Genomic DNA, 15,531 nt, shown 5'->3' with positions numbered 1-15,531 from the left:
GCAACTGCTACAGCAAAGGCCAGATCATTAATATTAATGACGCCACGTGACGTTCGCCCTTTAGATTTGAATGATTGGCTGAGAGGCGGACGTTCGTTGTGGGCGCTAGTTAGCTGGCGAATCAACGAGGGAGTAGGCGTGACTCATGAATAATAAATATTTTACGTAATTAGACGCTCTATGAAGGTTACCAGGCAACGTCAGCACAGTAAATCTAAACCATGTTTAAAGTTTTTTTTTTTTTTTTTTTTAATAACAGTTCTCTTAACTGTATTAATAATAATAATAAAAAAAATAGATAAATAGTTAAATATAATTGATGACTAAGTATAAGAATTGCTGTCTTTTTTATCTTCACTGTAACCCCTACTCTTATGTGGATGTATTTGGTTTGTAGCCTATGTGTATTGTTCTGCAATAAAAAAATTAAATACAAAAAAAATAAATAAAATAAAAAACTAAGCGGCAAAAAAGGCAACGTCAGCATAAGTAATGAGATAATATTTAGCTACAATAGGAGACAGATACGTATTATTTAGATACGTCTGCTTTTTGCTATATCAGGGTTGGAAGAGTTACTTTTGTATTCCACTACAGATTACAGAATACATGCTGTAAAATGTAATTTGTAGCGTATTCCGTTAGATTACTCAAGGTCAGTAATGTATTCTAAATACTTTGGATTACTTCTTCAGCACTGGTAGATTTTTTCACTTGTTTTGACTATAAAAACTCTGCCAGTACAGTAAGACAAAATACACATGTTAAAAATACATTCTCTGAAAAACCTGAATATCTTATGCAGCGTTGTTTCTAAAACAAGACTCAATCTAATTGATCTTGTTTTAAGGATTTTTAGATATTTTTACAGGAAAACAATACAAAAAATATTATCAAGAATATGATTTTTGCCCTAATATCTTACTAGAAAAAAAGAAATTCAACGTGAATTTTCTTGATAAAAAAATATGATCGTGCCTGATAACATGTGCATGTAAAATGGCTAGAAATAGCATTATAGCTTAGTGTAAAGCTGACAATTTACACAAGGTTTATTTCTATTTCTTCTGCTCCAAACTTACTTCAAGCTTACTTCTCTGTCTGCTCGTATGAATGTAACACATCATAAGAAAGTGACGAATCTCAGTTGCCTCCGCGTCTTGTTGAGTGCGCTACCGCGGAGACATAGCGCATGTGGAGGCTTCACGCTATTCTTCGCGGCATCCATGCACAACACACCATGCGCCTCACCAAGAGCGGACAACATTATAGCCCACAAGGAGGTTACCCCATGTGACTCTACCCTCCCTAGCAACCGGGCCAATTTGGTTGCTTAGGAGATCTGGCTGGAGTCACTCAGCACACCCTGGATTCAAACTCAGTAGTCAGCGTCTTTACTTGCTGAGCTACCCAGGCCCCGAATTGGTGTAATTCTGAAAATGTACTGTGATGAACCCTTTGATCTTTGGTTTAATAAAAAAAAATAAATAAATAAATAAAAAATTATTAGAACAAAATTAACTGGTTATTAACTGGTTACCAGCATTTAAAATAATGTTTTCACTCTGGAGCAATTGAAATTGACTTTTTCGGTTACGTTCTGCAAAACATTTGATCCGTTTTCATTCCTTGAACCGCTGTTTTACATTTGATTTAAGAACTCAAACAGGGCATTGCATTGGAGGAGAAAAGCAAAACAGCATGCTATAATTGAACTTTATTTGTTAGGTAAGGCAGGTAGACCTTTGCAAAAGTGATTTATGGTCATCATAGATCATCTGATATATACAGTATTTGACATATGCTTTTCCAAAAGCTACACAGAGAGGTGTTTTTAGGTTGTATTACAATATAAGAAAGACTGTTCGACAGAAACACAAGATTCGTGGCTGAAGAGGAGAACATGCATCTGAGTAAAACAGCAGCTGTGTTGGCACACACACACACACACAAAAGCATGAATGCAAACGAGGAAGTAATGCATCAACTGAAATCCCTGCATGGCCACAGAACAATAGTAATTGATTACATAACAACAAAAAAAGATAACGGATGAGAAAGTGGGACCCTTGAAAAAAATAAACGATAATATCCTGTGAAAGGCTATTGTGATTTTAAGAAAGGAACACAGTGTGGGCGGAGTCGTGATGGGCTGAGTCGTGACGCCATGTCAAAGTGGATGTTAATCAAAACAGGAATGGACGAGGACTATTAGACCAACAAAATTAACAATCCAAATAACAAACGCCCATTATTAGTAATAGCCACATGCACTTTACTCCACATGTCTATGTTTATTGGTGTGTGGCTTTTAATATGTCCCAGTTCAACAAAAGGTGGATATGACCTCTGATTTGGACCACATGAAAACCAAATAAATGAATCAATTGTTCCTAAGTGGACTGGACTATTCATTATGCATTATGCATGGCTATAATAGTAACTGTAAGCAAATTGTCTTCACAGATATTTATAACTCATATATTGGCTAATAGTCTATGTTGGTGTTTCAGACCTTCTGTGAGTGAAATATGTGTTTAAGCTGGGAAATATGGAGATAATGTTCACTGCTGACAACAGTTTTGAGTATTTCCTGTCCTGGCTTGAAGTTAGCCACTCCCAAACATGGTTGAACTGTGAGGTAAATAGACGAGAACCTGAAAAACCAGTCAGATGAGAGAGAATGGGTTTGCAATGCACAGAACTGAACATGCCAGAGAAAAGTATGAAAAAGAAATACTTATACAAAAAAGAGAGGAAGAGATGAAGTTGGCTGCCACTGAAAATGAAATCTGATTTTCTATGTCTTCCTCTCATTTCAACTTTACCTCTTCAACCTATGCTCACTACATTGCACATTATACTACATGATTTTAGACATAAGTTTCAATTTATGTCCTTTTATATATACATTTTTCTTTCCTTATTATTTATTTTTAATTGAGATTTCTCACAACCTTTTTCTTATCATCTTACAACTATTATGTCTTTTTGTTTTTACCTTTGCTTGTGTCTTCCTCTAACTTTGAGGACTACATACTGTAATATTTGCTTTATAGTGTAATGCTAATAGCTGACTGTCTTGGCCAGAGAAAGCACAGCAGAGTTTGCTCATATAAATTACAACAGTATTAGATTATGCAGCAAGTATGCTTATGAACACCAGCTGTCACACACACATTCTGCTGTCCAGTAAAAACACACACATGTGCGTGCCAGTTTTAAGTAGCAATTTAGTTCGAACCAGATTTGAAAGGTAACCTAAAATAGCCTTAAAATCAAACCTGTAAACACGTGCAACTTTGGGGTCAGTGAGTATGCAAAACCATAAAAATAGGTTTCATATCTTATTGCAAAATATAAGTTCTTATTTTGTAGAGTAATTTTATGGTTACCTCTTAAGGGGCATTTCATGTCAGCAGTTGTATTCACTGATTGGGCATCTTTATTGCAAAATATGTACAAAACTGCTGAGGGAGTTACACTAGATGTGCAATCCACATTCTTACATTAATGTTAAAGTATTATTTAGCATGAATCACACAGCAGAAAGAATGAAGTGTGACTCCCAAAGTTTATGCAAAACTTACAAGGCCTACTAACTCAAAGGCCTATTGAAAGAATGTGAAAAACAGGAGTGTCTCATGCTGATTTTAATAGTTTAATATCACCTATTTATCCTGAGATCACTTTTGGGACGGCACCAAACCTTTAATGGGTGCATTGATCTTGCCCTATTTGATTAAACAGGTCTTGTAAGGTAAAAAATGACAATAATTGTGCAGCAGAAACATTTGTTTTTTCCTGCATGGCTCTCTATGCAGCAGAGAAGACCTCTGTGATAATCAGCTGCAGTTATGTAATGTGTGTTTTTATTACCGTACATGTACATGGCCTAGTTCTATGATGGCAATCGAGAACCCATGAGAAACATTTTATTGCTCAGAGGTTGTGCTTTCACAGCTCAGGAGACATAATGGAGTTCTCATTTAAGTATAAACTTTGTAGAAACAATTGAGACTATTGTTAAAATACAGTAACAGCATATACTGTAGCTATAAAATTAATGTGCATAGCTCAGATAATTTGGTCTAGGAAGAATTTGATGAGAAATATTTGAGTTCATATTGAAATCTCTGACATTTCATTAAAGATTTCGGTGTCTTCGCAAATCGGAGAACAGTTTCTATAGTCTTTGCTCTCCATTCCATAGCTGTCCCAGAGAAACAATTGAGATATTTAAGTCATGGACTAAAAACGAAATTTTTTTCATGACGGTTCATTCTGAGCAGAAACAGTATTTTTCAGTTCTGGTTCCAGTGTTCGGCAGCCTACTTTCCAAGTGGTAAACGCCAATTAGAATGAAATAAAAAAATGGTTAATAATATTCTTTTTAAAATGGCAGTACTCTGTACAAAGGGTGAGTGACATACAGTACCAGTTGGCAGATTTTGCAAGAGAAAAAAGACACCTGGTCAGGGAAAACAAGCTTAAAATATGGGCTTTCCTCACCCAAAATAAGCGACAATAAGCGATTACATTTTTTCCCATGTGGGGGAATTTTCAGTATAGAAATCATAACAAGCATAGCATACAGTAGCTTATATAAAGTACTGTCTTTTCATTAAGTGTGTTTTATTCTACATGAGAGGGTCTCCTCATAAGGGCTGCCATGTAAGGATCACATGACCAGCCCAACTACTCACTCACCAGTGCGGGGCTTTTCCACTGCGCGGTACAGCTCAATTCAACTCGACTCTGCTCGCTTTTTGGGGGTTTTCCACTGTGGATAGTACCTGGTGCCTGATACTTTTATAGTACCACCTCGGTCGAGGTTCCAAGCGAGCCGAGCCGATACTAAATGATACGTCAAAATCCTGCAGATCACTGATAGGTCAGAGAGAATCGTCACTACCAGCGTCACTGGATTTGTGACACGGGACATCAACCCGCTAGTTTTAAAGTTAGCAACAGCGATAGCAGTATCATTTGTTCACGTGACTTTCAAATTGTAAAATGAAATGGCTGTGCGCAAAACCACGCCGTGGTCAATAAACGAGGTGCAGACGTTCCTCTCTTTAGCGACGAACGAAACGACGCAAAATGAAAAAGTCTTTCAGGAAGTGTCTCAGCTGTTACCGCACACGGCTACCACCGGACCTACCAACAGTGTCCACCATCAAGGACCACAACAGCCAGAGTGGTTCAAACAGAAGAAAGTGGAAGTAGTTCGACCAAATGGACGCTATCTATGGTAATAGACAGGCAAGCAATGGGAGGGAGAGTGCCCTGGACTCGGCGTTGTTGGAGTCCACGATGGAGGATGGTACGTTTTGTTACGTTAACTCTATATTCTGCTTGAAAGCTTCACTTTATTTAGTTGACCAGCTACTGGAAAGCTTGCTTCTAAAACAACCAGGCCAATTTAACCGTTACACTTGTGTAAAATCACCATGCAACAACTGCTTTATGCAGCACAATGAGCTAGTAGCTAACAGCTAGCAGTCGTGTTATTGTTTATGGTCAGTAAAATTTGTGTCGTTTTTAAGATGATGTCACGGCAGTAGAGGCGGCGCAACTATGACGATCAGCCTATAATCCCACCCATACTGAGTCGGCACTAAACTGCAGTGGAAAAGCAAGCTCAGAAAAGTAAAGCAAGCAGAGTCGAGTCGAGTCGAACCGTAACGTGCAGTGGAAAAGTAATCAAAAAGTTACTGAATATGGCACCTGAAACTAAAAACTATTGCGTTTGAATGGTGCTGCATCTATGCCCATAGGTCTCAATGTAAGTCCAAGACAAAGTATTACTGAGTGCACCTTATATATTAACACTGGTTTTTAGACTTGTGGTTTCCTTCAGAATCAAAGCACCAAAAAGCTACAAAAATTACTATTTTTTTCAGGCAACAGGAATTGGTGTAATTCTGAAAATTTACTGTGATGAACCCTTCGATTTTGGTTTCATGAAAAAATTATTAGAACAAAATTAACCGGTTATTAACCGGTTTTCGTTTCTTGAACCGCTGTTTTACATTTGATTTAAGAACTCAAACAGGGCATTGCATTGGAGGAGAAAAGCAAAACAGCATGCTATAATTGAACTTTATTTGTTAGGTAAGGCAGGTAGACCTTTGCAAAAGTGATTTATGGTCATCATAGATCATCTGATATATACAGTATTTGACATATGCTTTTCCAAAAGCTACACAGAGAGGTGTTTTTAGGTTGTATTACAATATAAGAAAAACACAAGATTCGTGGCTGAAGAGGAGAACATGCATCTGAGTAAAACAGCAGCTGTGTTGGCACACACACACACACACACACACACACACAAGCATGAAGTAATGCATCAACTGAAATCTCTGCATGGCCACAGAACAAAAGTAATTGATTACATAAAATAAATAAATAAATAAATAAATAAATAAAGGGAGAGAGAGAGAGAGAGAGAGAGAGAGAGAGAGAGAGAGAGAGAGAGAGAGAGAGAGAGGAGATACCTGATGTTCACTATGCCCAATAGGACCATCTAGTGCACTATAAAGGGAATAGTACATAAGTGTGAACACAATTAAGTCTCATTAGCTTTGAAAGAGCAATCGCAATGCAATGCATATGAATTAAACTTTCACGGAAAAAACAAGTATGCAGTTTACTATCCGCCCCACCAGGTGTTATAAGCGGGCTTCACCTCAAGCCTCAGTCCTTTGGATCCTTCGCTGATATCAGCAGAGGTCGTAACTGTAGTTTGATAATAGTCGCATCAACACTGTCTCCTAATTGAAATAAATGAATACATTTATATGTAAAGAAATTCAATTCAGGGCAACTTTACTGTAATGGGTTGTGCCCTCCTGTGGTGATTTGTGTGAACTACACTTCGCACCTTTTTCCACAGCTGCAGATCAAATTATGGAAAAATATTAAATTAAGTTATTTTACATTGCTTTATCATACATTTTATTATAAGAAATGATCTATTTGATTTAAATATTACTAAGGAAAACTAATCCTGCGAAAATGAATAAATAAATAGATAGGCCTACACATATTCGTGCATAAATACATATATAAATAATCAATTGTGCGAGGAGATATACGAATGAACGAATGAATAAATAAATAAATAAATGCATCCATCCATGAAAGAATACAATATAAAACATAAATAAATGGTTGGGGTAAAGCAAAAATGTTAAAAGAAATGCAAAATTGAAAGTTGATTTTTAATTCCATATTTGTGTATTTCTGTAATCATTAGTTTATTTCTGTATATACTTCCATATTTATCGCCCTAGGACGATGCTGGCTTCTGTTACTGCGTTATAACAAAGTCTCTCTAGCAAGTCAGTCCACTGTCGGCCATCTTTGAAACGCTCTCGGGGGGCTATTTCCAGTCATGCCAGTGCAGCTCCTATCTACTTGAATGGGCAAAGACGGAAATTTAAAAAACGGTTGGTCAAGTTTACTATCAAAGAACATATTTCAAATAAGCAATAAAATTTGATAATACTGGAATCATAAATTTTGCTTCTTTACCTCATATTACGCTAAAAACGTAATTTTCCCGGCTTGTATTGCTAATGCGCATGCGCGTTGTCGAGTTGATTGACAGGAGATGTCTGTTTCTAAAAGGTGATTGGCTCTTTTTCCTGTGAGGCGGGACTTCCTTCTACATCCCTTGACTGTTGGGCGCTCAGAGCTTATTTTAATAGAAGTGGCCCGTCTCTGCTAAATTATCTCTGATTATAATAAACATGGATTTTTTGGATCATAATGCTTGGAATTGGAATGACGTGGATTGACGTTACGCAGATTTCGGGTATATAAAGGCAAGGTTTCTGCAGGTTTGTTCATTTTTGGGGAGAGGAAAAGCACAGAACGCTTTGCCAGAGAGAACTCCGGGGAGGGATGTAACCCTCCTGTGGTGAAACATGTGATCTACACCGCTGCAGCAACCTATCCATATCTCCATAAGTTAAATTAAGTTAAATTACTTGACATTGATCTGAAGTTATTATAAAACTTTATAATATAATATAATATAATATAATATAATATAATATAATATAATATAATATAATATAATCTTTTATTATAATTTTTTTTTTATGCTTTAATGGGTGGTCAATTATTTTTTTTGATTTTATAACTAGCTTGATTACTCTGTCCAGGCCCAGCAACAAACACTTTTTTTAAGATCAACATATTTCTGTGGTGAATCATGACAAATTCCTAAAACATTTGTGAAGTAATTGTTTCGTGTGAGCTGTTGTATGTAAAGTGAGGAACATAAGTAGTCTATAATAAAAGTTCCTTTTAATATTATTATAATTCAGTTAGAGAAACTGATTCTTTTTAACGAAGATATGTTGCCTTTTTATGATGCTGGAGAGAGTAATTAATGAGTGATAAAATAACTGATTCATTTTTTTTCTCGCATTTAGTAATTAATTAAATAATAAATAGAATAAAGACGTATACATATTTTCAACAATTTTTATATATTACATAGAAATGTGTGTATGTATATTTATATATCATTTATATATTTATCATACTCATCTTCTTAGTTTACAGATTTACATGTCAAAAAATCTCTCACACTCAAAATGAAATACTCAAATAAACAAATAAATATTTCAAAAACATATTTCAATAAATTATTATATACAATTTTACTGGATATTTTAATATTAGGTATATTACAATAAGATGAGATTATTTTTTTGTTTGACAGAGGAATCAATGAATTGTATAAAAATGATTTGAACATCAATGCAAATAATCACACTGATTATATTATTATTATTTTTATTATTATTATCATCATTATTATCATCATATTATATTAAGATTATATAAAACATCTTCATTTTTGTCTGTTTAAACATTAAATGTTCAATATTTCTGTGTTGGGATTCTTATTCACGCTAGCGCCATCTTTGATTTTTAATAGGAACGACAACGAGGCTGTGAGGGATAGACAAGAGTTGTCACTACTCGATCCCTAACCTTAATCGTGATTTGGAAGTGACGCCCCCTTTTGGAGTATCCACGCCCCTTTTGAGTAACCCCTCCCTCTTTGGGAGATCCCGCCCCCATTTGGAGGTCTCCGTCCTGCAGCTACTACTTGAAGGTTCATGCCACAACCAGCATGATGGAAAGAGCGCGCGATAATGAAGTCATCAGAGAGCGCGAACAGTAGTGTCCATCCGCAGTTTTGTGTAAAGTTTTTACTTCTGGGTCGATCGTCCTAAACTACACAGTAGCTTATCTAAAGACGTAAGTGATATTTAAACCGGCTGTAGTTTTGACTTAAATGACATATGTGTGTCTATGTGTACGATGTCACTGTACAACACAAGAAGCGTTTCCTGTTTAGCTGTAAGAGTTTGTCGTATTGACTTGCTGAATGTTCATTTCCTGTGTGACCAAACGTTTTCTCTTTATTTTTATTCAGTCTTTCTCAAATTAATGTATGCCGTATTAAAGATGTATACATCTTTTTACAATAACACTATACCTCTTAATTTTATAATAATAAAGTTTCATATGATCACTTATCAGTACATAGCATATGGTATTATTGTGTGTTATGTAGCATAACTGTGATAATAATAAAGGTTTTTCTATTGTATTTGTTTAAATAAGATGAGGGAAATGGTTCCTGGTAGTTACTTACAGTTCACACAGTCTTTCACAAGAGACTCTGCGTGTGTCAAAGTGAATTTCACTGAACAAGACCTTTGATACGAGCATTATTAATGATTATTAATGACATAAGTAGATTTAGGCTAGGTACAGCATTATCTGACCTGAAGAAAGACTGATACATTTTATGTGTTTTTTTAAAAAGTTTAGTTCGCCTAGAAATGAAAATCATTCATTATTTACTCACCCTCATGGCTGTCCTTCCTCCATGGAACACAAAAAGGAATTAGGCACAATGTGCAATCTCAGTCATCATTCACTTTTATATTTGGGAAAAGTTGCATGAACATTAAAGGAATGGTTCACCCAAAAACGTCATTTACTCACCCTCCTGCCATCCCAGATGTGTATGACTTACTTTCTTCTGCTGAACACAAACAAAGATTTTTAGAAGAAAATCTCAGCTCTGTTTGTCCAAACAATGCAAGTGAATGATGGCCAAAACTTTGAAGCTCCAAAAAGCACATAAAGGCAGCATAAAAGTCTTCTAAAGTAATGCAATTAGTTTCGGATGAGAACAGGCCAAAATGCAACTCCTTTTTCACTGCACATCTTGACATTGCAGTATATAGGCACGATCATGATTTCAAGCTCGATTACACTTCCTAGTGCTTGATGCAAGCGTAGAGCGCTAGATGGCGCTATAGGTAGTGAATCAAGCTTGAAATCATGATCTCCAAGGAGACTGCTGATGGCAAGGTTTATAGTGAAAAAGGAGTTATATTTTGGTCTATTCTCCAGAATCATTTAGATAGCTTCAGAAGACATGGATTAAACCACTGGAGTTGTAAAGATTACTTTTATGCTGACTTCATGTGCTTTTTGGAGCTTCTAAGTTTTGGTACCCATTCACTTGCATTGTGAGGACCTACAGAGCTGAAATATTCTTCTAAAAATCTTCATTTGTGTTCTGCAGAAAAAAGAAAGTTGTGGGATTGCATGAGGGAAGGCTTTTTTATTTTTGGGTGAACTATTCCTAAAATTCCTCTTGTGTTTGATGCAAGATAGAAAGTCATGCGGGTTTGGAACAACATAAGGATGAGTAAATGATGGTGGAATTTTTGGATGCACTATTGCTTTAAAAACCTTTGTTTGTTGTACAGCTGACAGAAGATGACTTTGCAGTGGACTGCAGTTGCATCTTTCCTGTATGTGGAGATCGGCGTTCTTGTCATCTTCTGTCTGCCTTTTATCTCGGCTCAAAGGTAAAATGTTCTCAACCAAATAACTCCCCAAAAGCCTTGAGCCCCTGTTATGCATATGTGCATTGTGCTGTGTGCAGATGGCATAGTATTTTCAAATGGAGCATCTGGAACCATCTTTCCCAGTTCTGGAACAAGGGATTCCTCACCATGATAATAATCCTCATTGTTCTGTTTCTTGGTATGTTATTTGATTTCATTCATAGTCGTGTTTTCTCCACGTCTTAAAGGTGATTTCAGTAACTCGAGTAAACCGTATTGTATGTGGTAACCCTTTTCAGATGCCCTTCGGGAGGTGAGGAAGTATTCTAGTGCTGACCAGACCAAAGATGCCAAGCTGCACCCAAACATGTTTGATCACATGCACATGAAGCTGTTTCGAGCACAGAGGAACCTCTACATCTCTGGCTTCTCGCTTTTTCTGTGGCTGTAAGCATCAGTATTACAGAAAGCATTGTCAATTCATGTTAGAGCTTTGTTTGAACTTTGTTAAAGCTTCATTTTGCTGTCTTTTGTGATCCGACTTTGGTTCCCTACAGTGTGATGAGGAGAGTTGTCACTCTGATTAACCAGTTGGCCGTGGCCACCAGCACTAGTGCCGCCCTGCAGACTCAAACTGAAGGCGCAAACCAAGCTGCCAAGAAATACATGGAGGACAATGAGCTTCTCAAACAGGGTTGAATCTTTCAAACGTAAAAGGGAGAATCTCACCAAAAGATGTCAAGCAATGTCTGTTATATTTCACCCCAAATCATTACAACAACGTTTAGCATAATAATTACAAACCATGTGTATATTTTTTCATAAAGAAAGCACAATTAAATGTATGTCCTTCCAAGTCTCATTATGCAAATAAATATGTAAAAAAATTTGTATTTAACTTGTAAACTGTTTATACATAATGGTAGTATTTGTTGCACAGCTTTTATGCTCAACCTTTGGTAAAACAGTAATATTAATGTACATTTACTGTATTACAGTAATGGAAATCTATTGAGAATTACCATAGAGAATATTTGGAATTACAAAAAAAACAAACAATTCTGGAAATGGGCTTGGACGTTTCTTTGTGAGATTCACCCCAAAGGAAAACCCCTCAAGCTCAAGAATGATCTAAGTTATATCCTGATAAATGCGTATCATAAAGAGGAAAAGTTAATATGTTGTTTGAGTTTTGAGGTAGAGTTTGAGGCGCATTCTTAAACTATTGAGTGATAGAGGGACAAATCTTTATCACCACAGGCTCTTACAGATGCTAAAGGAGACAGAGGAAAGAAAGACGACTCTGAAGAGATTAAACGACTGAAGAAAGAGGTGCAGCGACAAACAGAAGAACTGAAGAGCAGCAAAGATGGTGAGGACAGGCCTGAAAGACACTCATTATATTGACAAAGCCAACATACTGGTATTCTTCAAACTTGGTTTAGGGTTTTTTTCAAAATCCCTAGACATCCTAACACTAACTCCTCTTAGAGCTTTAAAGCTACATCCACCAAACTCACCACAGACCTTCAGACAGTTTTCGCTCAGCGGACGATCAAATTTGGGAAAATCCCACTGAGTTACATTGATGGAATGTTCAAACAGGCCAGTGGAATGCTTGTTTATTCAAACTCCAGCTTTCAAAAATTCAATTGTAAACAAACCCACAAAAGCCTTTGATCTGCTTGAAGTTGCTCTATCTGTCTGTTTATCTGACTATCTATCTAGCTGTTGGTTTGTCTTACTGTTATGTCTGTATAACCATCGAAATTAAAACTTTTAAAACTAGTTTAAACTTTCGCACAAGGCTTTGCCGAGCCAACATCAGAGTTTGTCTTGACAAACTTTACCTACCTACAGTAGTTCATACTAAAATGGAAACTACTGTCTCAGAATTTCACTAAAATGTGAGACAGCATGATAGTTGTGAATGATCTAAAGCACAACAGCTCTGTAAGTTACATTTGTTGTTTCCATGTAGCCCTGAAAAAGTCCATGTCAGATTTAGATGCCATGAAGAAACAAACAGAAGGACTCACCAAAGAATATGATCGCCTGCTTCAAGAGCACCAAGAGCTTCAGGTAACACACCTGTACAATGACTTTTAAACAGTGAATGAACTGACCGCTACAAAATCCTTGTTTATATAATGCACCACCTTTTACCCGTTTTGTCTTTCTGTACTAGAATCAGTTGGATAGCAGAGACAAAAAAGATAACTAGCAGAACCGACACATCGAACATCAGAAAGCTGTAAGAACGTCTTCCTCCTACATGAACTCACCTGGTAGCACTCGTATGAAATGAAAACGGTATGAGTTCTCAGGTCTGAACCATTCATGACATCACATCCTGTCCAGTTACCTGCTCACAACACATTTGAAGTAGCAGTTTGCACCATTTCAGGGCAACAATCAATATTTTTCCTTTTCTATGGTTATGATGTTCTGGTTGAAGCGATGCAGTACTGTATTTTGAAATAGCTGCTTGGTACGGAGTCAAATTTGTTAAATAACACCATTCGAAAGTCTGGTAATACAGTAGCTACATAAAACTATTTAGTGCAATGAATGTGTTAACAGGAGAGCCAAAGCCATATCAAGTGATGCTTGTGTGTTGCATTGATATACCTTGTGTCATTTTCCCTCTCTTTTGCGATTCTCTGCCATAGAAATAAACAAACATGCTAACATGATTTCTAGTAGTTATAGTAGCCTTACATTTAAAAAAAAAAAAAAAGGTCAACCATATTTACATTCAAATATTGACATAAAAATTTCACGTCCAAAGATTTACATCTGCGATGTGCACGAGTCCATCAGGTTGCGTAAGGAACCGTATTTGAGATCACATACATTACAGGCTACATTAGTTATTTTTAGGAACTTTAATTAAGAGTAAAACGGTATACACATAAACAAAAGGTAATAGGTAAACACATCACAATGAGACCATTTCTGGGCTGTTAAACAGTGTGATAGCCAGCTGTTAAGTATGTTTGTTCTCAAAACTGCGGAGGTAGGTAACTTACACCTGAGTTCATATACCATTAGTTGTTAGACAAATGCTGAAACCAGACCTGAAGTTTGTGCCACCATTAAAGTGATAATTTATTTAACACATGAGAATATGTATTTTAAAGTTCATTTGAGGTAGCTTTGTTTCTGTGCTAGTGATTCTTCAACTTCTACCAGAGAACAATGTTGGGTGAATCTCACAAAACTTGTCAAGTTCAAGGACAAAAATAACTCTAAAAATCAAAGGAAGAAATAGGAAATCATATTTAGCATTTTTACTTTGTTTTCATGACAATTAAGCTAAATTATCCAATTGTCAAAGTGCAAAAAATCTTAAAGGGACAGTTCACCAAAAAAATGAAAATTCTCTTATCATGTACTTACCCTCTAGCCATCCCAGATGTGTGACTTTCATTCTTCAGCTTTTTAGATTTTAGAAGAATATCTCGGGTCTATAGGTCCTCACAATCCAAGTCAACAAGGTTCAAAAATGTGAAGCTCAAAAAGCACATAAAGGCAGCATAAAAGTAATCCATATGACTCCAGTGGTTAAATCCACATCTTCTGAAGTGATATGATAGGTGTGGTTGAGAAACAGATAAGTCCTTTTTTTCTATAAATCTCCACTTTCAAACAGCCCTCCTCAGCGGTTTTATCTCCTAAAAGTTCATTTTTTGGAGATTTGCATACTTTGTGCATATCGCCACCTACTGGGCAGGGAGGAGAATTAATAGTAAAAAGGGACTTAAATATTGATCTGTTTCTCACCCACACCTATCATATAACTTCTGAAGATATGGATTAAACAACTGGAGTCATATGAATTACTTTTATGCTGCCTTTGTGCTTCTTTTGAGCTTCAAAGTTTTGGACCCTGTTGACTCGCATTGTATTGACCTACAGAGCTTCTTATTTCCTGCTGAGATTCTTCTCAAAATATTTGTATTCAGCAGAAGAAAGTCAGTCATACACATCTGGGTTGGCATGAGGGTGAGTAAATGATGAGAGAATTAAAATTTTTGGGTGAACTGTTCCTTTAATGGTCCTAAAATAGACTTAATTTTATTTTACTTGTGATTTGAAGTTGAAATGTGATCTCGACATGTTCTTTGTGAGGTTCACTTTGTTACTGGTTAAAGCTGGATATTTTATTTGACTGTTCCACCATTAAAAAAAGCCAAGTCGCTGACAAGCAACCAATATTTAACAAATAGAAACAATTGAATTCAGACTTTAAAAGACTGTGAAGTTGTTCTGTGCTGCGAGAGAGAAAAACGAAATGTCTGTTAAATCCTGTCTGTTGAAGTATTGTTTTACCTTTACTCTACTAAGAATGAGCAGTAACCCACCATGTGGGTGTTCTTCAAAACCAATCTGTATGAGCTGTGTCAATACATTGATCTATTTACAATGCACATGGCTTCCGCACCCTTTTCCTTGTCTGTCTTTCAGACTCCATGGAAAACTGACTTTCGGATATTGACCTATCTGTTCCTTATTCTGAGCAGCACTTCAGAGGGAGAGGGAAAATGTATGAGAATTTATAAGATCTAAGTTATCAAATCTATGCAATTTTTCAAATATTTTATAGATTATATGATTGGGTGATTCC

General features: G+C 36.3%; 1 protein-coding gene across 1 annotated transcript; it reads left to right on the top strand.

Moving 5' to 3' along the window:
- The first annotated feature begins 9,131 nt into the window (after window positions 1–9,131).
- LOC127436702 (B-cell receptor-associated protein 29-like) lies at window positions 9,132–13,597 on the top strand. Its single transcript, XM_051691009.1, has 8 exons — window positions 9,132–9,288; window positions 10,821–10,922; window positions 11,000–11,100; window positions 11,201–11,348; window positions 11,459–11,595; window positions 12,163–12,273; window positions 12,883–12,983; window positions 13,090–13,597. The coding sequence occupies exons 2-8, from the start codon at window positions 10,831–10,833 to the stop codon at window positions 13,123–13,125; spliced, it is 726 nt and encodes a 241-aa protein (XP_051546969.1). The 5' UTR covers window positions 9,132–9,288; window positions 10,821–10,830; the 3' UTR covers window positions 13,126–13,597.
- Window positions 13,598–15,531: the final 1,934 nt, after the last annotated feature.

Source organism: Myxocyprinus asiaticus, chromosome 47 (genome assembly GCF_019703515.2).
Source record: "Myxocyprinus asiaticus isolate MX2 ecotype Aquarium Trade chromosome 47, UBuf_Myxa_2, whole genome shotgun sequence".
Taxonomy (NCBI): Eukaryota; Metazoa; Chordata; class Actinopteri; order Cypriniformes; family Catostomidae; genus Myxocyprinus; species Myxocyprinus asiaticus.
Note: the sequence above shows the minus strand (reverse complement) of the source record. Positions and strands in the feature narration are given on the sequence as shown.